Genomic DNA, 27,254 nt, shown 5'->3' with positions numbered 1-27,254 from the left:
AATACAATATTATTTTAATCAAAAACACCACAAAAGCTTCATCTCTAACACAATTCCTGATGTTTTTGAAAAGCCTTTAATTTTAATAAATTATTCTTTCTCATTAGATTCCTGTTGAATCCAAGAATTAGAGCTAAAATTAGTCTTAAATACGAGGGTGTGAATATTGTGACCTTTAACACAAAATGGGAAAATACGTCCTTGCAACATACACTGCAAAAGTCTTCTCAATGTTCAATTTGATGCATAAAATTTAGGCTAAACAGACAATTTGTTCATTCTATGTGATAACATAAGATATATGAGTTTGCAGTCTGCATAAAATATTATGTCAACATCATCACAAACTAGTGCACAACAGTTAATGTACATAATGAATGGTCCCAGTATTGATCCTTTTGGATCTCCCATAGTACAGGCATGATAAAGAAATCATACTCCAGGCTTTCGGTAAAGTTTTTACTTTTTTATTGTGTGTGTTTTTTTACGTTATTTTATCTATGCATGGCACTTAATTTTAATAGTTATCTTATTGGTTTTCTTCACAGCACTTTGTGATGGCGACTTATCCAAATACACCAAGGAAAACAGAACAGATAAGATGTTATCCATTTTAAAGGGCTGCTTAACAGGTTATAGTTCAAAGGTTTTGTAAACCACTCTGAGTGATTAACAGCCTGATGCAAGTCCAGGGACACAGCTCCTAATACGTTTCCTTTGTCCACACATTGTGTAAGAGAAGATAAAAAAATGCTAAGAAAAAATGTATTTGGTTTTTTTTTACTCACCAGGCAGCACCTGGTCTAAGTAGATAGCCAACAGAAGGTAAAGAATGCAGTCCAGAATCAGCATGAGCAGAGGAACATAGAGCGGATGAGGTCCATTGGTCAAGGAGGAAAACACAGCACCATCTCCCTGTGCTTCCAGGTAAACCACCTAATGGATGCAAACAGATTTGAATTCCAGCCTAACTTAATGCATTAATGTCCTTTGAAGAAACATTGAATTAATTAACAAATACATAGGGTCTTGGCATTGACAGAGATAATGTGTGTAGTTAAATGGGATTGTGATGAAGTGTATGGTTAACCTGTGCAATCCCAATTGAGAATGCACTGGGAGAGAGCAGGCAGAGAAGCCAAACCAGTGGCTGTGGGAAGTCTCGCATCAGGACAGTGAACAACGACATGCAGCCGAACACCACCGTCAGCATGGAGCCCACAGTGCTGGCAAACTTTGGCTTTTTAAATAATGGAGTCAACATGAAGGAAAAAAAGATCTGAGAAAGAGAAAATAATTAAGCTCTACATCTGACAGTGGATGGAATTGTAATACATGGGTGTTAAACTCCAATCCATCGGGGTGTGTTGGACCAAGGACGCATCAAAAGTTGCAGGACACCAGCCCTTGAGGACTGGAGTTTGACACCCCTGCGTAATATGACAGCTTTGAAAAGCACCACAAAATACAGTAATTTTCTCTTAATTTCCCTCTTGATTCCAATAAATTGGTTCTATGTTGAAATAACACTCTATGCAGATGACTCACAGATGATATTCCATAGAGGAAGATGAGGAAAAAGATGACAAAGAAGTCACTGTTAGGGAAGAGTGCGGTGTATGTGGCGATGACGGCCATCAGGATCGACATGGCAGTCACCAGAGCAGCATACAGAAGGCCCCATGATAACCTGTTGGCGAGCACAAAAACTTAGACTTGTTAGATTATTCTACATCAAGAACATACAAACTGGTGCCTCACCAGAAGGCTGTGTCATACAGCCCCATCATGGTCATGATGTCTTTCAGGCGATGTTCCTTCTCAGCTGCCACGTTGACTATGAGGAACGTGACGAAGGGTGTGAAGGCCAGTACCAGGTAGATGGAGATAAGGGCATGGGGAAACTTGTGCACCTCCACGGAGCCTGGCTGGCCCATCATTACCACCTTCAAATCCATCTCGTTCCACACCATCCGTTTGGTCTGCATCTACAAACAAAACACGGACCACAAGGAGTGTGAAGTGAAACTGGGCTAGAAAATGCTTTTTAGGGTTAATTAAAATGTGTACATGAAATATAGCTTTATATACATTTTATAGACATGCTCTAGAATAAAAATGACCTGTTGTTTTTTTTTTTTTTTTTAAACAAAGAGAAAAATATGCTTCCTTAGGCAATGTGGCACACAGATAAAAGCGATGGTAAAAAGAATGCATGCAGTTTATTGTGATCCTACATTATAGTAAATTCAGATTATCGCTGGAAGACGATGATGTCCAGCACATCTCACCTGAATAATAGCTGCATCAATTAGGGACTGGAGGCGGGTGAAACCAGAGAGCCAATAATTTGCAGCTCGGCATTTCAACAAGCTGCTGTAACAGCTGGCTAGAAGGAAAGAAACAAAGAACAGACTTCAGACAAAAAAATAGTCTCTTCGAAACAAGGATGACACTTAAAAAGAGCTTTTTATACTCGTGTAATAGCACATATTTCCCTTTTTTTCTGAGTGGTCTGAAATAAAAGTATTTTTACATTGTATGCCCACCCTAGGATGAGATAAAATAATGGCTGATCAGTTTTTTACCAATGGACTCTGTGTAGTCACTGGGGAGGGGCAGCTTGTTGTGTGGAAAGCGCAGTCTGTAAGACGTGGCGGCGCTGTCTAAGAACACCACTCCAATGTAGCTGGACGGTTCGTACAGGCTGGCGTTCTCCAGATCCTCCTCGCTGGTAAACATCTCCAGACGATCCTGCACACCTGCGAACCCAAAAAGTAAAAACTACAACGGACTGACACCACCACTGTATCTTCTGGCCTCTGTTGAATGCAGATGAACACGTGGAAATGTTACATTAAACTATGACTTACTTATTAAATGGGCCACATCCTCCATGATGTGACTGGTGATGTTAGTGATGGGTGTGTAGCCCAGGCCTTTGATGTTCTGGAAGAAGTTGTCATTCTCCAGATCCACTGTGTGGATGCCTCCATAATAAACATGAGGGTTCAATGTGCTGATGAGAATAAGGAGACCCAGGAGCAGCAGAGGGAGGATCAGTTCCTGAACACATAGACAGACACACACACAGACACAACCTCCTGTTAATCTAATCAATGAAAAAAAAAACTTTTTGCATTTTTCCACAAAGCATACAATATTTGCTTAAAGACTCTTCTGATAAAGAAAATCGCTTAGATTTAAAAAGTTCCATTTAAGGTTGCTGCTTACCCAGACCCTAATCTAAAGAAATTGGGTCTAATCATTGATACTTTTTACAAAAGAATTAGGCCATAAATATAAAGAACTTCCAACTGCATAGAAATCCATGGTGTTAAAGGATGAAAAACTGAACACAACCAAAGAAAGGTTTTTGTAACCAGGAAATCCAAACAATGTGTTAATATAAAGAGAGTGATTACAATTACATGGCAGAACTGACTGATACAGCTACACTTCAGGGCACCTTGTCTTATGGATCTATAACACTGGATGCTATTACTGAAGCCAGTTCCTGCCTATAAAGCACAAAAATAACCACACTGAATTCTATTTATTTATTATTTCCTGCTGTTTCTTTGAGATAAGCTAGAGAGACTGGCCCAATCATAGGTTTTATTTCCTTTTTAAAAGTTAATGGCAGATCCCTAATCATTTTTCTTACAATATTCTTTCTAATACTCAGATGAGAAGTAACTCAAACCTCAAGCCTCACATTTCAGGAAAATAAAATGCCAATTTGCAACTGGGCCCATATACAGACTGCAGGACTGATATACTATAGTTTTATTAGAAATACAAATGAGGAAAATTCATTGCAAACAGAAAGAGCAGAAAAGAACTGAATATTCATTGTCAGTATTGGAAATCTGTTGTGGAACCCACTGAAATAAACAGATATGCACTGGCGTAATGGTGGATACTCTGTGGTAAGAGTATTCGTCTTGAAATCCTAAAGTTGTAGGGTCTATTATGGCTTCCTCCTGTTGCTTGTAGATGTGCCCCTGGGCAAGGCACTTAAACTCGAGTTGCCTACTGATCTGCATATCGCTGTATGAATGGGTGCACATTTCTGAGTCTGATTGGGTAAATGTAGTTCTAGTGTAAAGTGCACTGATTGGTCAGTATGACTGGAAAGGCGCTATATAAGATCAGACCATTTACAATTTTACCATTAATGTATGATGATTTAATCTATCTGGTCAATAATAACAATGCATTCTGGTGCAAAGCCATTAAAAATACATCAGTGCAACTTAAAGCCAAATTAAAAATGTATGGCCAAACAAAGAGGAACTGGAAACCTGAGGGAGCCACAAACATGTTTTCATTCTACTTTATTAAGAGTTGGGATTTTGATGCTGCAGCAAAGCAATGTTAAAAAAAAATCTTCAAAAGGTTCATTAAGTGTAGCTGCGGCTGGAAAAGCATAGAAATCAAGGCAATTAATAAGACAATGGTGTGCTGGCAGTGTGGAAAGTAGCAGAATGTAACTCTGCAGTAAAACAAACAAAAGATGACAGAGCTGAATTATTGGGAGGGGTCTGACATTTAGAGGCATATACTGATACACTTTGATGATTTAAAGGATAATTAAATGTTAAAACCCTGTTAACATAAAGATTTTATCCTGGATCATGCTACCTTCATTTCCTACCAGTTAGAACAATGCTGTCATCCTAAACATGCAGATTTAAATAAATCATTTACTCTCTTCCACATTAGCCATAGAATAAGGAGAAAACTCTATATAATAGAGAACAGAAAATTAAATACCTGGAGGCTCTGCTGCTTGGTCCTCCATTTGATGAGCAGATTCTTGTAGAGAAGGCTTCGTGTTTGGGGCCAAACTCCGGCATCTCTTCTAAAAACCAGCTGCATACTGCCAGCATTCCTCATCTGGATGACGTTCGGACGGGATGTGCTGCTAAGGCTGGCCTCAGCTGCCACAACAACATAAATGAATATATTATAAAAGCTCAACCACAAGCATCAGCACCGAGAAACTGTATCATCAGTAACTTTTCTGGATTTGTGTAAAGGAAGCAGTAGAGATTCAGAGGATGGGACCTCTTATTCGTTTCTTCATGTTTTTTTCCAAGGAAGGAAGCACTAAGAAAGAAAACATGATTTCCTGGATCCAACTGAAATAACCTCCCTTCTGTGTTTCTTAATATAATGGTGCCAAATATCTGGTCACCAGGAAAGACACTGACACTTCTGCACTCTGGCTGCAGAAATGGAAACAAATCTGAGACTTTGCTGTTCTTTAGGGAAACCCTGTTCCTTCAAATATTACACTTGATAGGCAGACTGTGTGCTGCAAGTGGGGCAATGGAAGGATTCTGTTTGTACTAGGAGTGCTTTGAGCTCATTGGTGAGAAAACGCTTTCCTTATATCAGTTAGATGCAGAATAATGAATTCCAAAACAAATGCATATGTCAAATAAATACTATTGGTCCAAGCACAGAACCTTGTGGAACTCAGTAGCTTACCATTGTATAGAACCAAATGTAAGTTTTTTTTATAAATAAAATGTTTACCTGTCAGATGAACGTGAGTTAAACACAATTAAATATAACACATTTAAACCTCTGTAGCAACACACTAATTGTTAGGGTTTTTATGACTTTTTGTATTGTTTATCACTCATCTAAGTGCTTTTCCCTCCTTACATGTTGCAGGAGGGGAGACGGTCACAAGAATGAGTTATGCTTTTATTACTAGCAGCATCTGGGGACTATACACCAGGTGCCCACTTCCCACCTCCTCTGTTTGTTTATAATCAAGACAGATGAACCCTAACCTTTCTGACCCCACACACACACATACACCCCCACCCTGAATGATGTTTGAACTGTGTGTGACCAAGCATGTATAAATAAAGAGAGAGGGGGCTAATACTTCGTAGTCTGTAGTGTACAGCTACCATTGCAAGTGAAACTGACTCGGTGTCTTTCCTTACCTCTGAGTTGATTAAATAATACTTATCACTAATTAATAGTAATTCCTCAGATTCTAATTATTCTTAAATATTTGGCTATAAAGTGTTTGCATTTGTAAAAATAAGTAAAGAAAGCATCTACCTCTTCATGATCAGAGGGGCAACACTGTCCCAAACTGATTCATGAACAAATATACAAGGACCCAAAAATAGGTAACTAACTAACTAAATAAATCTGAACAAAATTAGTTTAAAAAAAACGGCAGAAAATCTATCAGTCCATCTTTTCTCAACCAAGAATTTCCTTGGCAACCAAAATCATTTGTGTCTAGCTGCTGTTTTCTGAATCTAGCACAAAATCAAACTGAACAAGGTCCAAGCAGCAATTTGCTGAATTACTGTCCAAGTTGGATTCATAATGGAATAGTTCATTATTGACAAACAGATGTCATAAATATTTCAACTTTATTTATGCTGAATGTTAGAACCCACAACAAAGGAAGTAAAACTATTTCATGGACAATCTAGATCCCTCTTCAGTCCAAAGTAGAGGATCAGTCATCATTGAAGGCTGCTAGGAAGTGGGCAGAGGAAGCTGCAACAGCTGGACAACAAGGTTTCAGCGCATCAATATACTTGGATGGAAATCACAACTTAAATGCTGTGAGAGGTTTCCAACAAACTTCTAAGAATATTGGAGGAAACTGGATGAGGACAAAAGACAAAACGGGCAAAAAAATCTTTCAAAAACCTGAAACATGATCTACTGCAAGCAAATTCAAAGGTTAATATGTATTTAACATCCAGAGTGCTGCTTTCAATGCCATCTTATTATTTTTATTTTATTTTATCTGTTAATTAACGATAACCTGGGATACCTCAGACAGTTTATTTTAGCCATGATCAGCACACACAGAAAGCCAAAGTGGCTGAGGCAGTAGCTTCTTCTTCTGCTCCTCCACAGATCTGGTGGTGGAGACATTTCAGGTGACTCACATGCATCATGTTTAGTTCTCCTCGCACACAACCTCTGAAGGAGATAGATTTGTTGGAGCTTCCTGGTTTAAGACCCACTGCTGGTCAGAACTTGTTGCAGACCAATGCACCACTAACGGTCCTCTGAGGTCTGCCTGTCGCTGTCTGTTTGACAGGATCCTGTGGTTTTACTGGGTACAGTCAGAGGGTCAGTGTTCTGCTCACAGACACACCTCCTATGCTGTTGGCTGGCTATGATCAGGGGTCAGTCCTTTTCTATTAGTAAACAATACAATTACTATCAGATGCTTTGTAACAAACTGCTTAATCATTTAATTTCTTTACCATCCCAAATATAGATCCTTTCACAGTGACGTCAGTCCAGAGTTTGAACGCATGGCCCACACCTGCGAGGTAAGTTCAGTGGATCTGATGTCATATATAAACTTAAAGCAATGACATGTTTTAATCAGCGCACTTCACAGGTTGTAATCTGACTTTGTTACATCTCGACAGATGTCACTGAGTAATCTGCGGATTGCAAAACGGAGCGCACAGTTTTTCAAACCATGCAGGCGGACTGCAACACTAACAGCACAGTTTAGTCATTCGTGCGCACAGAATGGTAAACTGGGCGCTAAATTTAGTACAATGTGAGCACGGATTTCCACCGGCTTTCTTTTTTTTTCACCCCATAAATATCATCGCTCTCAAATCCACTCTCTCTCATTATTGCACTTTTCATTTAGCAGCCTGAATGAGTAAATTCAGACGGATTGGAATGAAACAGCATTAAAAAAGCAGCAAAAAAACAACAACGAAAAAGACATATAGAAAGCTTCCAGAACCACCGATAAAGACAAGATTACATGAATGTCTGACTGCTTTGAAGGAAATATAAAGGAAATAAAGATGTATCAAGACTGTTAATAAGTATAACCTGAGACGTCTCTCTGCATCATAATTTCCAGCATATATGATGATTTTTCCAATAGCAGGCTGCGGTGAATAACAGAGATTCAGCCTACTAAAAAACTGCAGGTGAAACTGCTTTTACCCCCAAACGCGCTTCTGTCGTGTTCATAAACAGAGCTAGCCGTTGTTAGCTTCATGCTAGCCTGTTTTTATATCACTGAGTCTGACAAACATTCAAGCCAGAGATAAATTATGATCTGCTTTATTTTATTATTTTCTGTAGATTAGTCCAAATGCAGCAAAGTAAACAGTATGCTTAGTAAATTAGCAGCCACAAGTTAAAGGTTGATCTGAAGAAGCTGAGTAGCAACAAGAGCGAAGCTAGCTTGCCTTCATCTAAGAAAAACAAATATTTTCTGTAAAAAGAAGCCAAGATTTGATGTACTCACGTATGAAATACATTAAGGCATATCCTTCTTCAGCGTTTGACTGAACCACCTGACATTTAAAATTTGAATTTTATGTCACGTAAACGCCTAAAAAGGCTCTCGTTTGGACCGTTTCTGGTTCCTGCTGTCAACTACAATTCCCAAGAAAACCCTGGCGCTGCTCCAATCGGATCTGCCTGAGACTGTAAATAATAACTGAAAATAACGCCCAGGGACCTTTATTTATTCATTTAATTATTTATGTTTTAGTTTAATTTTACTTATTTTATTTCAGTCATTTATTTTATAAATCATAATTGAGAAGAACAATGTATTATTTGGCCACTAAACATAAAATACAATAATGAAATACAATTAACATGTACAACAATACTTTTTTGGTACTTTAGAAAATAAAGAACATTATAACATAAAATTTTAAAAAGTAGATGTAAACCACAACTTGTGACAAGTCTGCCCTTGGTGCTAAACAAGAACAATCAGACTTGATTATTTTTTCAACAAAAAGAAAAAAATAAATAAAATAAATTACTAGCTTCTTGACAATATTAAGAACAAGATATTAGATCTGCACTAGGCCCTAAATTACTATTTTTGCCAGCAATCAGAATTTGACAACTTATTTGAATTTGTTTACTAAATGCAACTATTTTTGAATTTATTTACTCTTTTATGTTTTCAATTAATATTTATCTTCATTTTTAAAGCATCACTACCCTTTTTTGCAAGATTAAAATACAATACAATACCTGGAGTGTGTAAAGAGGAGAAAAAAAATCATAGGAAAAGTGTTCCAATTCCACAATCCTTTAATCCCAAAGCAGACAAAATAGTACTGTAGAGATTTGTTTTTCTTTACTACTTTCTAAAAAGCCAAAAATCCTGAATCAATAACATAAGGAATTTATATGAAATGTTTCCATAAGACAGGACATTGTAAACGTAAGGTTTTAGATTTGAGGGGTTTGACAATAAACTCAATGTGAAATATAGATCTTAACACCTTTGAATTAGCAAGAGAGAGACAAAATGAGAAGGACTAAATCACATTTACAGAACATGTCTGTGTTCATGTGTGCTGCGGAATATTTCAATGCGATTTATAACAGGTGATGCTGGGGGGTGCGTGTAGAAAAGTTCTTGGATGTCCCTGAATTTAAGAAAATCCTGAAGTAGAGAGGGAACAGGAAGCTGCTGGACTATATTGGTCCTCATCAGCTGATCCGGCCCCAGTACTTCCCGAACCTTCAGCCGGCTGAGGTGGGAAAGACACGGAACTGACTCTAAAATGTGGTGAGAAAGGATCCATTAACTCAGTGTTAATTTAATGGCTTTAAAGTAAAGTACAAACTTAAGTATAGATTTTCAAACTGTACCAAAATGAGTGTGTGGCTCCCAGGTCTTCTCTGCCCGCCTCTGGTCCAAAATAGTCTTCAGAGAAGGAGAAAGAGTCGACCAGTTTACAAACTCAAGCAGATAGTTCAGCACATCACTGTCTGCCTTCTCCAGCCTGGACAGAACAAAAGACATGGAGCACCCGCGTAAACTTAAGCCATTAAAAAAGGGACGTGTAAAACTGTAAGACAGAGTGTTTACATGTGGGGGTGCAGCAGCAAAGATGGTTCAAGTCCTTTCTTTAGAAGTACAGAAAGCCAACAGGAAGCAAAGTCCAGTTGGCCCAGTGCTACACAGATCAGTTCCCTCATCTCCTGTAGCTTGAACACCATCTTCCCATGATCGTGTGGTGCTGAAACGTTCTTGGTAAAAGCCTCTGGCCGAGGGATCCACCTGTAGTCCAGGATCAGTTCCAGCAGGTCCGTTCTGTCAGTGGCCAGTGCGTGAGTCCATTCCTCTGCATTTAAAGTTGCTCCCGCAGCAAGCAGCAGCTTTATTGACTCACTGAAACAAAAAGTTGAACCAGGGACAGGTTCAAGTTGTCATCGCTCTCTAGGAGGTTCAGGCACCAAAGTCATAAAGGAAAACATAGACCAGGTTTCTTTTCTAAAGCTTTGGTGTTTTAGGACATAAGAAAGTGTTTTTATATTAGATCTAAACAAAATGTGGGCAAATTCAGACACATGCTACACAACACAGGTCTATGCATGATCAGTGAAGTACAATAGCTATTGGACTTTATCAGTCTTTCACATCGTCATGGAGATATTGGTTGGATATTGGTTTGTGTGGACTTTGACTGGGCCATTGCAACCCCTTGATTTTTTGTGTTTCAGCCATTCTATTGAAGGGCTGCTGCTGTGTTTGGAATCATTATCCTGTTGATGACCCAGTTTGGTCCAAGCTTCAGATGTCAGACTCTAGAACACTTTGGGCTTGCAGCTACAGAACCTGGCCACCTTGCAGTCACTGAACTGATCATGAATTTCTAGGCATAACAAATCATCAGGCCTCCACTAATATGCTTGACAGCAGGTATGAGGGGTTCAGTTTTCTCCTAATGTGATGCTGTGCAGTATGGCTACACATCTCTACTTTGTTCTCATCTGTCCAAACGACATTCTTACACAAGTTTTGTGGTACATTTAGATGTAAATTGGCAGACCTAAGTTTGGCCTCCATATTTTTTTCAGTGTCTTTGTGATTGCCCTGAACTTTAACCCTGAACATACTAACCGAGGCCTGCAGAGACTGCGATGGAGCTCTTTATTCATGTCCATTTTTTGAAGCGTTGCATGCTTGCAAATTATGTAATACATCCTACTTTTTTTCTTTTCTATCTTTTTTGCTTCGTTTTATTATTCTCTGCAATAACCTAAGAGAGAAAAAGTAAATGTAACAAAATTAAGAATAAAATGAAATATCATAAACGTAGGGAACTCCCCTTGATTAGCACCATTAAACATTCAAATTAAATAAAAACACAATAGCATAGGTCAGAATAAATATATAACATACCAATTCATATGTCATATGTATCAAATTCTAAGATGATGTAAATCGTAACTAAAGTGTGTAAATAGTCCGATAAATGTGCTTGTGAAGGTAAAAACTAGCCGACACACCTGCATGGTTTGGTGGACATATGATATAACGCCATAGAGAGCGGAGAAGGGAAACCCAGAGGGTCTGCATAGTCCTGAGCGTCTGGGCTGTAACCTTCGTTTAACAGCAGCTCAACGCTGCTGGTCTGGTCACTGTGGATGGCCACATACAGCGGACTGACCATGCCTTCGCCGCGGTCACATGTCCGGTCAGTGACCTCTATCAGCCTGCGCAGAATACTGGATTTACAGATTTTACAAAGGTTAAGATAAAAAAAAGAGATGAAAATGCAGTTAGCATCTCATTTTTAGGGTTAAACACAAGAAAAAATGAGGATTAAAGGAATGATGTGTTTTTTGGAAATTGGGTATGATTTGACATTTAAGTACTCAGTCTTAAAAGCTTAGAAAGGAACTGATACTGGTTTGACTCTTCATGAAGGCAAGTGGATAAAGGTACCTGACATGTCCAAACTCAGCAGCGGCATGAATGGGAAACTGAGGCCAGTCGTTGCTGCAGGCCATGTTCGGATCGGCGCCGTGATCCAACAGGAGATCCACACAAGCCTGGTGGCCTTCCTGGGAGGCAATCAGCAGTGGCGTTGCCAGATCATCTGCCTGTGTGTTCACATTGGCTCCTGAAGAAGAAATTAAATATATATTATTACATTACATCTTGTTATGTTATGATTTACTTGAATGTTTTATTTTCAGTTTTTAATAGAAGTTTTTTGCTCAAATGAATCGATGAGCTCCAAATTAAAGCTTTGACCATTAATACCTCAGCTGACAAGCCAACTTCTGTAAATGACAAGGAAGAAATGACAGACGAAGAGAAATTGGTTGGGAAGCCTGAACAACTAAAAACAAACATATCTGAAATATAGTCTGACTCAGTGGAATACGTTATATGTTTATTAACTATACATTTATATTTAAAAGGCATGGACAAAGAATTTAATATTTTGTAGAAGCACCTTTTGCAGCATCTTCTCAGGTTTGAATGGTGGCATATCCACACTGCAGCTTTTATATGTTCAACAGGATCAAAATGTGAGGTCAAGGAGGAGCGTTTAAGAATATAAATACTCCAATGTTTTGATGATGTTTTTTATCTCAGCCACTGTTGAGTGTTGTCTGTCTGGGTTATTATCCTGGTGGAGGACGGGGAGCTGTGCTTTCCAACTCTGGGCAGTGTGCTTGTTTCTTCTAAATACACAGCAAGTCTGATGAAAAGCCGTCAGGCTGAAAACATCCTCAACCAACTCATCAGGTCGTATAGACAAGCTGCTCACCAGCATTAATAAGGAGCTCCAGGCATTCCCTCTGTCCGTACTGTGCGGCCACAAACAGTGGGGAAATCTTGTGGTCATCCTGTGCCTCCAGGTTGCAAACATTAACAAGAATACGCACAATGTCGCTGTGACCCTGAAGGAGGGAGGACATCTTTCAACCAAAAATCCCAGAGAGACAAAGATCAGCTCTTAGTAAATCTGATGAATTACCTTGTAAACAGCTTGATGTAGGCAGGTCCAGCACGATGCTGTGTGTATCCTGTTGACCTCTGCACCTTTCCTAACCAAAAGCTTCACAACCTCTGTGTGCCCGTTATCCACACCTGGTGGCAAACAAATGGTCCAAAACAAAAGAGCCACGTGAACGTTCATCTGGCTGAAAGAGATATTTAGGCTAAGCTGTGTGCCTCACTGTCTTACCTGCATATAAAGGACAGGAGAGATCATTGGTCAGCTGGTTGAGGTCAGCGTGTGCTTTCAGGAGGAGACGGACCACCACCAGGTGTCCTCGCTGTGCTGCCAGGTAACATGCTGATTCCCCCTCATGAGTCAAAGAGTTCACATAATCATGACGACATCTGGAGGAGCTCGCTGCACACATATCAGTGGAAGGAGACAAAACAGAGGTTAGAAGTCAGTCAGTCATTTTCTACCACTTTTTCCACAGTGGGTCGCGGGGGAGCTGGTGCCTATCTCCAGCAGTCTATGGGCGAGAGGCGGGGTACACCCTGGACAGGTCGCCCAGAGGTTAAAAGTGAATATTAAAATAATTTCTGACTATAAAATCTGAGCTAAAATTATGATAATTTACCAAGAAAGACTAAAATTAGGGCAGTACAATTTCACAAAAATATGTTATTGCAATATTATTGCTGAAAACCGTGAGATCGATATTGATTCGTTTCTTTGTTAATTATTCCACAATGTCTCCACCACACTCACACAAACATACATCAGGTGTGGCCAATCAGAGAACGTAAAGTCCATGTAACTGGCCAAACATCTTATCAATAAGCAGTCTAAATGTATGACAGTTAAAATATTGTATCCTACCAAACACAGCCGGTCCTTTGCAATTCTAATGCTGCACACACTGATATTGTGATGATGACTGAGATTCACTATATTGTGCAATTCTAGCTAAAATGCTAGCAGGTGCAAGTATCAACAAGGATTTCTAAAACTGTTAAGCAAAGGGGGTTTGAGACAAATCCAGCTTAAACCATGTTTTTGTTTGCAGTATGTCAATCAACCATCCATCCATCTTCTATACCTACTAAATCCCTGCAGCATCACAGGAAGGGGTTGTGCCTATCTGTGGTGGTCATTGGGTTAGGGTTCATCCTAGAAAGATGCCCAATTCATCACAGTGGAACACAGAGACAAACAGGACAGACAACCATGCAGACACACACTCACATCCAGGCCAATATATAGAGACCAATTAACATCATATTTTGAGACCGTGAGCGAACGCCAGAATATTTCACCTTCAGATTTAAGTCTTTGTTCTTAGGTTTACTAATTCCTCTTAAGTTCTCCAACTGTCCAGTTTCTCTTGATTTTTAGAAGATTAACTCATCGAGTTGAGTCAATTATCTTTGGACATAAGACAATCAAAACTGTGAGTTTGGCATCTTAGACATATTTTCAGATTTAGCTATTAAACTGAGCCTGTTCCTACCGCTTCCTGCAGACAATATTTCCTGCACACACTCTTTACTGCCGGCAGCTGCCGCCTCATGCAGAGCGTTCCAGCCGCGGTTATCCCGACAGTCCATACTGCAGCCTCTCTGGATCAGACTCCTTAGCCGCTTCCTGCAGCCTGAGCGAGCTGCTGCAGCAACAGTGGACACTGTGTCTTCATAGCATTCTGTGAAGTCCATCCCCTGCTTTAGAAATAGCAGATGTTAGGAAGAGAACATAACGAATACATAACGTGTTCATCCCATTTCAGTGTTGTACAGCAGTAATATGGTATAAAAGACAAGACTGCCGGGCAGAGGATAGTGAAGAGAGCTGAGAAAGTTGTTAATGTGACCCTGCATTTTGTCCCAAATCTGTTTCAGAGCTGCTGCAGGAACTGGGCTCTGAACTGTACCAGAGAGTCCACACATTCCCTCCATGAACTGCTGCCAAACAGGAAAACAGGACCACAAGACCAACAGCAGAATCCGCAGACTGCTACACAGCTTTCTGCTTCAAGCTGTTAAAATGCTGAACTGCTGTTAAAATCATTTAATTTATATTATTACAACTATGTCACATTATTAGCAATTTAATTGACTTTTTCCACATTAATTTGTTGAAGATCCTTGTTTGCTATTAGGTATATCACTAGACAGCGAAATAACAATAAATTGATTTGGTTTGAAAATATATAAAAGATGAGGATGGTTTGTGGTTAAGCTTAAAATCCAGAGTGCCGACCAGCCATTTTTGCTCAGGCTAATAGGACTCACAAATGTTCAATCAGTCTGATGACATTTTTCCACACTTTGTCCAGTTGCAGCCACAAATATATTTAACTGGAATTTTATGGGACAAACCAACAGTTACAGATGAGTCTTGTCGCGTTGTTCTTCCACCAGATTTACACATCCACAGATTGAAATTTCGGCCCATTCTTATTTTGTAAATAGCTTACATTTAGGCTCACTTCCAGAATCTTGCCATAAATACTCAATTTGCTACATTCCTACAGCATGATACTGCCATTAACATGTTTCACCATGGGGATGGTATGTTTAGGGCGATTAGTAGATCTAATGGACCTTCACATCTAGTCTCATCTGACTATACCTCCCCCCCTCACATGTTTGCTGTAGCAACCTGCAAAGAGCATCTCTTATGGCTTTCTTCTTTCATAAAGGCCAGATTTGTGGAGTACACAACTAATGGTCAGAAACCTCTCCCACCTGAGCTTTAGGTCTCTGCAGCTCCCCTTGAGTTATCATGGGCTTCTCAGGTGCAGCTCTGATTAATGCTCTCCTCGTCCAGTGTCTCAGATTAGATAGGCACCCATGTTTTGCAATGTTTGTAATTGTGCTAAACTGAACATAGCACTTTGAGCAGTTCTAAATTTAGATTTTGTTTTATAACCTAACCCTGCTTTAAGCTTTACAACTTTGGCTGTGTTCCTTGGTCTTTTAGGATGATCTTAGTTAACTGATGCTCTTTAACAAACATCTGAGCTGGGTTTATACTGAGGCTAAATTATACAGTCTCATTTGGACTTAACTGACAACATAGGTGACTTCTGAAGGCTGTTGGTGGCACTGGATTTTACTTAGGGGCATCAGGTTAAAAGCGGCTAAATACAGATACTGGCCAAAACGTAGAACGTGTGAGCTTCTAACAGCCCTGCCTCTGTAGCCATTATTGGAAAAACTCCACCTAAATCTCGCCTTGTGACTTCTATTTACTGTCAAAAGACTAACTGACTGGAATAAAAGCATCAAAACAACTTTAATTATCCTGAAACGCTACAAAATACGAACCAGGTCGTGCTCCATTATTTTAACAGAGCCGATCTTCAGAAAAATAAACCCATCTACTGTAAAAGAAATATATATACATATATATCACATCAGACAGAAAACGAGTTTAATAAAATTAGAAAATTTCTCACCAAAATGAATACGTCCTAGAGCCAGTCGATGTTTGATGGCGTCACACGGTTGCTGTCCGTCGCATGGTGTTACGTTAACACGCTTCCGATGAAGCAGATCGGAAATTCACAGATTGGTTTATTTGATTTGATTCATGTGCATTTCAGTTTAAAGTTTTAGTCCGGTGACGTTTGTTGAAGATGTGTGAAGACATGAGGAGGATGAAGCAGTGACAAGAGCCGCGGAGCGGTGATCTCAGGCCGTTTTCACGGTAAAATGTCCTTGTTGACGTTACTGTTAGCAGCTACATGTGATAGGTTTATGGTTTAAGGAAAGATCTGATTTAGCTCTGGGTCTGACTGACAGCTACCGGAATAAAGTGGCGAACATTTAACCATCAAATTACTTGTAAGCTTTCTTCTCTTACCGGAAAATGTTAGATGAATTATTCTTTTAATTTTTCACATTTTCTCTTGATTCAAACTCACTTCATCTTTCAGGATCGTTCCAAACAAAACAAAACAGTTTTATTCATTTTCAAAGTGAAAAACTCATTTTCATTCAGTGACCTGATTCAGTAATGAAAGATCAAATAAATGAATAAATACTAACTGAGCGATATAGTTTCCCTATGCCTCTGTCGATGGTAAGAATTTGGATGACTGACAGCCGATTTTAATGCATGAGTATTTTAGTTTTATTTGGTTTATGTTTTTTTTTTTCCTTTTAGATTTTTTTTTGTATCAGACGTTTTAAAATCATAACGGATGTTAATTATTAGATGCAATACATCTCTAATCTGAGAGTTTAAACTTCATATTTCTAAAAGTTAGTGGGAGAAACCTTTAAAAGTCCCCAGCCTTTCTTTAGTGGAGCCCCACTTGGTTAAAGTTCTAAATATTTGATCTCAAAGCACACATACCAAATAGGTTCATGATGTTAAGTTAGGCTGTAAATAATGAATTATTTCCCATTTTTTTAACCACTGATGGGCTTGTTCTAAACACAGATGAACTCCTGTCAGCTGAGATAGTGCCAGCCAGGTAATCGCTGGGAGCCTCCCTCCATCAGTGTTCTGCTTCAGTAATTCCAGAACATCTCATGGTGTGGCAGCAACAGGAGGGACATCTCCATGCGGCTTACTCTTGGCATAGTGGGATCATAGAGTAATTTCTGAGGACATGGTGGTTGTGGTTATCTCCGTTGTCAAGATGGTCCACCCTACCCACATGAATCAGCCATGTGGGTAGGGTTTCCTCTCCTAGTTATATTTTCCAACTGAGTAGATCCCCTGCTTTGTTTTGGTTAATATGCACATTCTGGCTGCTCCATCCTGGGTGCTTCAGCTGTACCCGCTTGGAGCCAGTGCTGTTTTACAGGATGTGCTGCAGATTTGGACTTTGGGTGTTCCAAACATTGGCAGCTTGGACTGACCCATGTTGAAGTCAGAGGTCATCATAGCTGGACCTTATTAGAACACCTAGCCAGCTGAGGATATCTCCCATGCAATAATGTTAACATTACATTGGTGTCCCTAATTTCTAACAGAAATTAGATTCAGGCTTTAAAAGAACAGAAGTGCTAATCTACCATCCTGATTTTGTTTTCTCTAATCTTTCTTTAAAATGTGTTTTCTAGCCGGTCTCTTCAGTTGTCTCATTATGTCTGTCTTATCTAATTGCCTTGAAGGGAACGGCTCCAGCTGCACCATGGTGGACATCGATGTGAAGCGCGGAGCTGCTTGGGTCTGTCAGACTCAGGGATGTAAGCTGGCTGACATCCTGCTTCCTGTTCATCTGAACAACAGAGATGATGAAGAAGATCTCAGTCAGTCTCACAAAGAAACCGATCAGTAAGAGGTTTTTAGCAACATCAGGATTTCCTAGTGGACATTTTTCATACATTATGTTTTACTGTTTTAACTACCCTCCATTATTTTTCCATTCCCAGGTTTTCAGCACCAGCGACAGGCATAGCTGATTTATATCTAAGAATCCCACTTTGTAGTGTGTTAATCTCTGCTCTGTCATATGCAGGGTTGCTCCGGTGGTGTTGGAGCAGGTGGAGGAAGGATCACCCTGCATCCTGATGCTCAGCTGCAGCCCCAGCTTCCCCACTGCTATCAGCAGCCTGATGGTGATCAGCGAGGCTCGAACCATTGAAGTCTACAACCAGCTGGAAGAGTACTGTGGGACCGTACGGGGCACGAAGGATGAGAGCATTCAGTCAGACAGGTACAGAAACCTACACTGGACTAACAGCAGGCAGATGTCAGGAGCTTATTTATGCACAGTGGCTTGCAGAAGTATTGTTTATTCCTTGTGTTTTTGACACAGTGGAAGAAAAATGATTCATGATTTTTGACATATTTTCACAAATAAAAATGGGAAAATGTGGCATACATTTGTATTTATCCCCCTTAACTCTGATACCTTTAAATAAAATGCATTTCAACAAACCTGCCTTTAGAAGTTGGCTTATCTCCAAACAGAGCTCAGCTGTGTGTAATTTAATCTCTGTCTAAATAGCTCAGGGAGGAGAATCTGTTGACAGTAGCTAGAAAAAGGCCTTCGTTGAAAGGAAGTCGTGTTTCCAGTTTGCCAAAGACCATGCAGAGAACACAGAAAACCAAAGTTAGACGACTAGTATTCCACGTCTCCCTGAACTCACCATTTCCACGGTGAAACATGGGGATGGGAGCATGCTGTGGGAATGCTCAACAGGGACAGGAAAGCTCATCGTAGTTGATGGGAACATGGAGAAAAGCATGTTAGAATGGCCCTGTCAAAGTCTAGACCTGAATCCAATTGACCAATGTTCCCACAGGTTCTTCATCTAATTTGACTCACTGTGAGTTATGCTGCAAATCAGAACAAGCACACATTTCAGTCTATATTGATACCCAGAAGCCCTTTACATGAACCTGCAGTGAAAGGCTCTAATGCAGAGTATTGACTTAGGGGTATTCAGTACAAATGCACATGTATAAGATACACTGAAGCGTGCTGCTGCAACCGTACAAAATTTGGCAAAGTTAAAGCTGAATGAATACTTTAGCATGACACTGAAAATGTATCCACTACCGGGATAACAATAATGAACTTACATTTGTACAATATTTAAGTAAAGATATGTCAGCTTATTGAATTGAGGTTTTCAGGTTAACGTTTTGTGTCTCACAGTCCAGACAGAGGTCCTTTCTATAGGAAGCAGCTTGCGCTTGAGTATCCGTCTTCAACCTGTGAAGTTAAGGTGAGATGTGAACCAGAAGAAAAGTAATGTATTCAGGAACTTTCAGATTTGAATTCAGTATGGTTTGATTTGCTTTGGATCTGTTTCCTCTCAGTTGCTCTCTTTGGCTGGTAGAAACAGTGTTCTGGTTTGTCGCATCGTGGTGGGACTGCAGGAGCTGCAGCCTGCTCCGACCCGTGGTCCTGGAATAGACATGCAGCAGGTACAGAGTCTGGTGGAGGAGATGGGGACGACCTTGTCTCCTGGAGCTCAGAACCTTATGGACATGGTGCAGTTCCAGCAGAAGGTGTGAATAAAACATTTAATGAACCTCTGTGAGATGTTTATGGGCGCTGATATATTTCCTCCAAGGCGAGGTTTCAAATTGAACTTTGAGCTTAAAAGAATCTGTTTTTTCCAGAATCAGACAGGCTCTCTGGGCGGCTTCCTGCCTCTCCTGATGGGCGGTGGAGCTTTCTCCGCATTGGCCGGAGGAGTTGGAATGTCTGCAGCAGCTGCCAGGAGTCCGCCTCATCCTGCTGACTGCACGGTATCAGAACTATCTGACCACCCACAGAGACTCTGAGGGGTTACTGTGGCCTTAACTGGGGCTGAATCAGAAAACCAGTCACTATGTTACTGACATTAAAACAATCACATGTTGGGTTTTATTTATTCTTACACTGAATCCTTAATGAGGTTAGCAGAGTTAAGGAAAACCTTGCAGACCAGCTTCTGTGATTTTTGTATTTTGTAAATATGTTTTTTTAACTCAGTTTGTTATTTATTTCAAATCAGCTAAACTTAATTACATTTGGTTGTTTTCTTGGTAGTTTTCGTGAGAGAAATTCTAACAAACTGTGTAGTTGTTGCAGGAAAGTACCTAAAATTAGTTTTTAGTTTGATTGAAGTAAAATGTTTAAATTTGGTGAATAATAAAGCCTTTTTTATTCTGTTTCAAGCCTCCCGAGGCCACCAGGTCCGTAGACCTGACTCCATCTCAGAACGGAGGGATGTCAGAGGGCTCCACTTCCCCGGACCTTTCACTGTCTGACATCAGCTCTACCAATACCAGTACATACGAGTTTCCTCTCCGGTGTATTTAAATTGCTCAGAATGTGCAGAATGTATGTTTATGCACACTAGAGGACAATATTGTCAACCTATCTCCACCATCCACCCCTTTCACAGTAATCGTCTGCATATTCACTACATCCATGTACCTTCTCTGTGCACTTCCTCGTTTCTAGTATGTACATCATCTGTCCTCTTCACATGCCCAAACCATCTAAGCCTCACCTCTCTATTAACAATAATGTCTGCAAACATTACAATTTGCCTGACCTCCAGGGTTCCTACACTGTCTGGAAAAGTCTGGAAATGTAAAGCATTTGATTTAGGAAGTAGGGATGGAAAGAGGTAAATATTTGGCATAAATTCATGGTGAAATTTTGTATTTCCCCTAAGAGTCTGGAAAAATATTGAACTTTGATGAGAAAAATGTGTAGGAACCATTGGCTTGATCTCTAAAAACATTTAGCTGTCAGGAACATAATTCAATGAGCAAGAATCATCATCAAAAAACTGGACTGTTGTCTGGACCTTAACAGCTCCCAGAAGTTGGGCTATGAATAAACTCATAAAACTAGATATTGATGATGTAAAAAACAGGAAAATGTTGGCACATTTTCTAGCTGTTAAAATGCAGATTCATATGTATGTCCTGTAAAGTCTGTTTAGTATCTTACAGTCAAAAACAGCTTGTGGATAAAATCTTTCATCCGTAGCGAGCAGCGAGAACGGGGTCCCAGCGAACCACACCCAGCTGGAAGAAATGATGTCACGCTTCCTGAAAGGGCGGAGCCATGGACAGGCGCTGAGCCCCGAGCTTCTGCCCATGCTCCAGAGTGTGTGTGGACAGGTCACACAACTTCGCCTGGACAATGCTGGGGCAGCGCTGCTGGAGAGGGACAAGAAGATGAGAAATAGCGCCTGGTGAGTGGAGTTTAGAGTTCACTCCAACCTGCTGGTCTGAGTGATGATAACAAAACTTCTGTTTCTTCCTTCCCTCAGTGAGTACAGTTGTGGTTAAAACAGAAGACAAACATATTTTCAGTTGTGAGGCTTTATGTATTACCATACAATGCAATGGATGCCGAACAAACCCAAACCATCATTCCTCCACCACCATGCTGGACAGTTGGTACAAGGTGTTTTTGGTGATATGCTGTGTTTGGTTTTGGTGCTTCGTGTTCTGGCCAAGCATCTCTACATTGGTTTCTTCTGTCCAAAGTAGGGATGCGCTGATATAAAAATTTAGTCCGATATTGATATCCGATAGTAATAGTGTTGTTATGGTCGATAACCAATATATTTACAGTGGGGAGTATGGCAATAAAATAATAATTAATTACTTAAAAATCACACAATATGATTTTTCTGGATTTTTGTTTTAGATTCCGTCACTCACAGTTTAAGAGTACCTATGATAAAAAATTAAAGACTTCTACATGCTTTGCAAGTGGAAAAACCTGCAAAATTGGCAGAGTATCAAATACTTGTTCTCCCCACTGTAATTGAGGACGTCCTCTTATCTTGGCATCTTTTTGAAATAGAATGTAATTAAGGTTTTTTCAACTGTAACTAAATGCCAGTAACATTACCCATGATTTTGTTGGGGAAGTTTAAATTGGATCAGATGTAGATTAAGGGTTTTTGTTAATAATAATCACCCAGCTTCGTGTTGGCATCAGGAACTAGTAAAAGCCATGTTCTACCTATAACTCCTGATGTGTTTTAGTTTAGCATGAAGGCATCAGATTCTGTGGGATATCTGGCAACAAGTTGGCGTTTTATGACCCCTCAACATTCAGAGTAAACAGGAGGTGGTGTAAAAACAGAAAGCATTCTGGTTTTGCAGCCACTCCTGCTCCAAGATAACAGCCTGTGGAATGAAACAGAGGCTCTTTTTTTTTTTCTTGGGGCAACAGTCTGGTTTTACTTTGATTCGGTGTTTGGGTTAAGGTCAGTTCTCACAACAGTCTGCTACATGGCCTGAAGCAGAATATGTGTTTTGTAACAAAACTAGATGATGGCAGTGTTTATCTCTTCAAACCAAAGTCAGAATGATTTGATTATGGTTTATTTGCAGGAATCCAACACACTGGAGAGTTGATTTATTAGCTTTGTTTGAAATGTGAATCATAACTATGTTGTGAAAAGCTAGATGACGGACTCAGAGTGGTCAGCTAACCAGTCTTCCTGCTCACATTGGTTGGATTCGACAAGTAAAAGTCATTTTCCTGATGCGGCATCACAAACCGTAGCTGTTTTAAATGAGGCTCTTTGTCCGGGCTGAGCTGCATAAATGGGCTGAGACAGAAGGTCAGCTGAGTTTGACTCCATGTTGAGGAGAGAAACGCAGCTGGACGGTACGTCTCCCCTTATCAGACTAATAAACAAAAACTAACAATTGAAGTATCTGCTTTTAGATTAGTATTCATTTACTGCCTCATTGTATTGTGAAAACATTTGATGCTTTAATAAAAACTGTGAAAGTGTAACTTTTCTATAAACTTCTCCTAGACATAAAGCTGCTGCTTTTGGTGGAAATGCTCCAGTGTTTGAAGAAAAGCTTGATTTTCATTTAGAGACAGGCACTGAGGGGCATATATGCTGAAAACCCAGCCCAGTCAGTCAGTTTTATTGCATAATAGGAGCCGCTTCACATCTTGAGCTTTCAATGATTTATTTGACCCGTTCTGTTTCCAGGGTGGAATTATTCTGCATACAACTGCAACCATTTTTTAAAAGAAGATCTGGGTGCACAAGTTTGAATTTTCTCTGATCTGAGTCTCTGAGTGTCGAAATGACTCAAAACGGCTCAAATGCATACATACAACTCCACTAATGCTGGCTTAAATGTCTCTTAGGAAGTTGCACTTTACCCATACATTTTTTGTTGCCATTCACAAGCTTCTGGCATCAATCTGGTTGGATCTTTAACCGCTGTTGTTTGCAATATTGGTAAAGTTCATTCAAATTAGTTGATTTCCTGGCACAGCGCTCATAAGCCAGCCCACAAATTTTTTAAATTGGGTTTAGATCAGGGCTTGGGAAAGACCATTCCCAAAGCTTAGTGTTAGCCAGCTTTATCCATTCCAAAACCAGTTTAGATGTGTGTTTGGGATCATTGTCCAGTTGGATCACCCAGTTGTGTCCATGTTTCAATCATCTAGCTATTAATCTCCAGTGAAGATGAAGGATTTGAAGATGGTGTTGATTCATTATGGCATCCACTTTGTACAATGCACTAGTACCACTGGGAGTGAAGTAGCCCCACAGCATGATGTGCCACCACCATGCTTAACATTCAGTTAACACTTTCTTTTCTTTCTTTTTTTTTTCTTTTACCGTGTCCTGTCCGGCAGAGTATCGCCGGACAGGAAATTGCCCAACAGATTTACTTTCACAAGCAGAGCATCACAGCTAATGCTTTAAAGCTCTGCTTGATATTTATAAAAGAAACTTTATTATAAACTTCTTTGGGAATATTTCAATTGTTACACGGAGACTGAAATGAAAAGGAAAAAAGAAACTCAAAAAAGAGAGAGACGGGGGGAAAAGGGGAGAAAAGGAGGAAAGAGTGGAGGAGAGAAAGAAGGATGAAGAGAATACAAGATTACACCCTGCTTGCTTATACACCTGCAGCTGTTTTTTTTTTTTTTAACAAAATATTACACGGTAATTCTGAATGTAAAATGTACTTAGTGAGAGGTGCAGCCCAATATAGAACATCTGTGTATCTGTCAGCACCTGAAGCTTAACACCTGTGAGTATGGGTGTGGATGCGCTTTTGTATATAAGGTTTCTCCACAAAAATATGCAATAGTGAGTGTGAGGACCCACAGGCCTGCCCCATGGTCCCTGGACGGACACTGAGGAGATCCGAGCCACAGACATCCAAAGGCCCCCCAAAGCACAGGAACCCCAGGAGAACCACCACCGGGACTACCGCAACCCCCCCAGAGAAGAGCAGTGGAGAGTCCCGGGGGAACCACCCAGCAGCGACAGTGCAGAAGCCCCAGGGAGCCGCAGCGACGAGCCCACAGGCCCCGCCGGCAGCCGTCCACGCCCTAGCAGATCTAGCCATGGACCCAGAGGCCCAAGACCCCGGGACACACCATCCCCCAAGCAGAGGCCCGACAGAGCCCAGGGGGCCAGGCCCCGGCAAGCAGCCACCGGGAGTGAGCCAGCACACACCAAAGCACCCGGCTCCGGACACCGAGAACCACAAGTACACCAGCGGGGAGAGACTCCAACCACCGGCAGGCGGTGTGGCGGGGAGGAAATAGCCCCCCCATCAAATTAGATGATCCAGGAGAGGGAGCTGCCCAAGACCCAACGTGACACAAAAACAGGCACACACATTCACAATTGCATAGCACCACCATTAGTAGTCAGTTAACACTTTCACCCCTCCAAGCATTCTTATTATCATTCTAAATCAATTTATCAATCTTTGTATCATCTGACCTCTAAACCTTTCCCCAGGATATATTTAGCGTGTTCATGTGAGCAGTTGCAGATTTCAGTCCAGCTTCAAAGCGTTCATCTTGGAGCAGGAGATTATTCCTTGGTCAGCTCCCTCTCAATCCTGGTAGATGTTAATCTGGCTTCTCTGCAGACAGTTACACTGGTGTTCCAGCAGCTCCCAGTTCATGGCTGAGTTGATCTTTGCTGGTTCCTGGGTTGTTCCTGAACATTCATATCTATTTCCTTTCAGCATATTTGGAGAGTTTGGATCTTCCTCTAGATCTTGATAAGTGGTGATAAATCTGCAACCTCGCACTTCTGTAAAATAGTTCAAACTGATGATCTTCTGCAGTTATTTAGAAATTGCTCTAAAAACTTTCCCAACTTCTGTTAATCTGCAGTTCTCTTTCTAAGATCTTCAGAGTTCTTTGGACTTTCCTGTTGTTCTGAAAATTGGTCAATCCAATGAATGCTGTCAAACCAGTCCTTGTTATGCTGCAAATAGAAACTACCTAACTAAACGATCTATATGTTGAATATTTTTGTATATTTGAGCCTGTATGTCTAATTTTGATTTAGATATAAATTTTTGTGTAATTCTCTGACCACAACTGTTTTATGTGATTGACCCCTCCCCAAAACTGCATCTCCCCCAGTCCACTGTAAGCAACAAACAGTACATTGGTGGGTCTGATTATGTTTCTTGTAAAACCTCAGGTCATGTTCTCTGACCTGGAACGTTAAAAACAGGACCAACCTAAGTGAACCGTGTCCCCCTTTGCCATTTCTCTGCAGCGAGTTGGATTCAGTCATGGAGCGCCGCCTGGAGGAGATGGAGCAGAGGCTGAAGGAGCACATGGACCGCCGGCTAGACGTTCTGGAGCAGAAGCTGGAAAAGGCCCTGCTGAATGTTCTGCCGATGGTGGCTCTGAACCACGGAGCTGTGAGCGGATCACAGGGAGGAGCTGCTCCGACTGGACCATCAGAGCACATGAATGCAACACCAGCTCCAGACTGAGCTCAGACCTGCTAACATACTCACTCAGCATGTAGCCTACAGGCCTTACCGCTCTTATATTAATTCCAGACCATGATGTCAGATTTAACAGAGATGGAGACGGGACTAAAACGCCCATTAACATATAAAGCTGTTAGAAATTTCACCTGAAATGTCAAACTAGACACTAAATGGTAAATTGTTTGTATTTCAGTCAGATCTTCAGCCTCTGTATTGGTTTCTTCTTTACTGTCATGCCTGTGGTTAAAGGGGAAGTCAATGAGACACTGTTTTACAGTTGAACTGAGTATTCTGTATGCACTATAGGGCAAACAGTGTCTGGACACAATAACACTCATTAAACCTCAGCACTGCAGCGGTTTATGGCTAAAACCAATCAAAAATAAGTTCTATCAAAGAATAAACTCACATTCTGTACCAGGCTGCCGGGAAGTATTACTAATACATTGGAAAGAAATCTGATTGTGATCTAATGCATGTTTTTTTTTAGCACAGCTGATTTAGGCATAACACCAGCAGGGTGGCTGTCTTTCCACTTAGAATATCTACACTCCCACAATCCATTTCAGTGTTGACAGCAGGTCTCTTTTCACTTTGAAATATAACTATACCTGCAGAGTTTTCATCTTATTGAAATTAGCAACCATAAGCTGAAAACCATTCATGATGAAGTCAGTCGAACAGCTGAGAAGATAAAAAAAAAATCATTTTTAAAAATCTGACCTGTTTGGGTTGAGCTGGTGGTTTCTTCTGATCTTATAGGAGAGTTAACTGAAGATGTAACTTATTTTAATACATTGTAATGTTTTACATACTGTACATGTCTGTAAGCTATTGAACTGATTTTTAACTTTTGAAATTAAACTACTGATGTAAGTCATAAATAAAATGTGTTTAATACTATTGACCAATACTATTGAAGCATCAGTGTTGTTCAGAAAACTTTCAATGAATGTTGTTTTAAATGGACATAAGAGGCTAAGGTAATTCATGCATTACATGGCAAAGTTAGGATAGGAGTTGCGTGGAAAGAAACTAATGTTTCGAACAAGTACTGATGTATTCTGAGAGTTGTCTAGATAAAACGCAGCCTTTGAAAAGCAATATGTTCTCATCATCTCTGATGTAGCAACAAACAAGTGAGAAATTGAACTAAAGGAAAACAATGTTCCCGAGAGAAAGACTGAAAGGGACTTGCCAGTGTCCAGAATTTGGTTAATGTATTTAGGAAATATGGAAGGGGTTTGTTCCTTCAGCATTAAAATGTACTAAAAGCTG

At 40.3% G+C, this 27,254-nt stretch overlaps 3 protein-coding genes and 1 long non-coding RNA gene across 7 annotated transcripts in view; 2 read left to right on the top strand and 2 right to left on the bottom strand.

The window, feature by feature from the left end:
* abca5 (ATP-binding cassette, sub-family A (ABC1), member 5) overlaps positions 1–8,456 on the bottom strand; it is a 25,369-nt gene extending 16,913 nt beyond the window's left edge. The window contains exons 1-9 of one of the 2 annotated variants that reach the window (XM_047378172.1): positions 8,288–8,453; positions 4,780–4,946; positions 2,874–3,066; positions 2,589–2,762; positions 2,292–2,389; positions 1,762–1,988; positions 1,549–1,690; positions 1,091–1,279; positions 789–936 (exon numbers count right to left, since the gene is read on the bottom strand). In XM_047378172.1, the coding sequence (XP_047234128.1) occupies positions 789–936; positions 1,091–1,279; positions 1,549–1,690; positions 1,762–1,988; positions 2,292–2,389; positions 2,589–2,762; positions 2,874–3,066; positions 4,780–4,946; positions 8,288–8,300 (1,351 nt within the window). In that variant the 5' untranslated portion in view covers positions 8,301–8,453. Of the gene's footprint in view, positions 1–788; positions 937–1,090; positions 1,280–1,548; positions 1,691–1,761; positions 1,989–2,291; positions 2,390–2,588; positions 2,763–2,873; positions 3,067–4,779; positions 4,947–8,287 lie in introns of both variants that reach the window. The other variant, XM_047378171.1, reaches the window with a different exon arrangement.
* Positions 7,002–11,864, top strand: LOC124875774. The gene is made up of 3 exons (XR_007040120.1): positions 7,002–7,187; positions 7,283–7,337; positions 11,729–11,864. It is a non-coding gene; the product is annotated as an uncharacterized LOC124875774 (long non-coding RNA).
* Positions 9,079–16,335, bottom strand: asb3 (ankyrin repeat and SOCS box containing 3). Of its 3 annotated transcripts, none has more exons than XM_047378173.1 (10): positions 16,213–16,335; positions 14,266–14,473; positions 13,002–13,172; positions 12,792–12,904; positions 12,582–12,714; positions 11,747–11,924; positions 11,308–11,526; positions 9,884–10,186; positions 9,664–9,797; positions 9,079–9,570 (listed from the first exon to the last, which is right to left on the bottom strand). In XM_047378173.1, the coding sequence occupies exons 2-10, from the start codon at positions 14,465–14,467 to the stop codon at positions 9,338–9,340; spliced, it is 1,686 nt and encodes a 561-aa protein (XP_047234129.1). In that variant the 5' UTR covers positions 14,468–14,473; positions 16,213–16,335; the 3' UTR covers positions 9,079–9,337. The 3 variants fall into 3 exon arrangements, with proteins under 3 accessions (XP_047234129.1, XP_047234132.1, XP_047234131.1); XM_047378176.1 differs by having other exon boundaries at positions 11,308–11,514; XM_047378175.1 differs by having other exon boundaries at positions 14,266–14,470; positions 16,213–16,322.
* On the top strand, positions 16,326–27,254 carry c10h10orf88 (chromosome 10 C10orf88 homolog). The gene is made up of 9 exons (XM_047378177.1): positions 16,326–16,463; positions 17,882–18,044; positions 18,229–18,426; positions 19,375–19,444; positions 19,539–19,730; positions 19,845–19,973; positions 20,386–20,497; positions 21,211–21,418; positions 25,754–27,254. Exons 2-9 carry the CDS (start codon positions 17,902–17,904, stop codon positions 25,974–25,976), a joined length of 1,275 nt encoding a protein of 424 aa, XP_047234133.1. The 5' UTR covers positions 16,326–16,463; positions 17,882–17,901; the 3' UTR covers positions 25,977–27,254.

Source organism: Girardinichthys multiradiatus, chromosome 10 (genome assembly GCF_021462225.1).
Source record: "Girardinichthys multiradiatus isolate DD_20200921_A chromosome 10, DD_fGirMul_XY1, whole genome shotgun sequence".
In the NCBI taxonomy this organism is placed as follows: domain Eukaryota; kingdom Metazoa; phylum Chordata; class Actinopteri; order Cyprinodontiformes; family Goodeidae; genus Girardinichthys; species Girardinichthys multiradiatus.
Note: the sequence above shows the minus strand (reverse complement) of the source record. Positions and strands in the feature narration are given on the sequence as shown.

Excerpts from the sequence above, each read along its gene's own strand:
- asb3 (XM_047378173.1), bottom strand. The coding sequence starts at position 14,467 with ATGGACTTCACAGAATGCTATGAAGACACAGTGTCCACTGTTGCTGCA. Across the intron at positions 12,905-13,001 it reads CTCCTGTCCTTTATATGCAG|GTGTGGATAACGGGCACACA; the intron begins GTAAGACAGTGA and ends GTTTGCCACCAG. Across the intron at positions 11,925-12,581 it reads GGAGCTCCTTATTAATGCTG|GAGCCAATGTGAACACACAG; the intron begins GTGAGCAGCTTG and ends TTTCTTCTTCAG.
- c10h10orf88 (XM_047378177.1), top strand. The coding sequence starts at position 17,902 with ATGGTGGACATCGATGTGAAGCGCGGAGCTGCTTGGGTCTGTCAGACT. Across the intron at positions 19,974-20,385 it reads CTCATCCTGCTGACTGCACG|CCTCCCGAGGCCACCAGGTC; the intron begins GTATCAGAACTA and ends TTCTGTTTCAAG. Across the intron at positions 20,498-21,210 it reads CATCAGCTCTACCAATACCA|CGAGCAGCGAGAACGGGGTC; the intron begins GTACATACGAGT and ends TTTCATCCGTAG.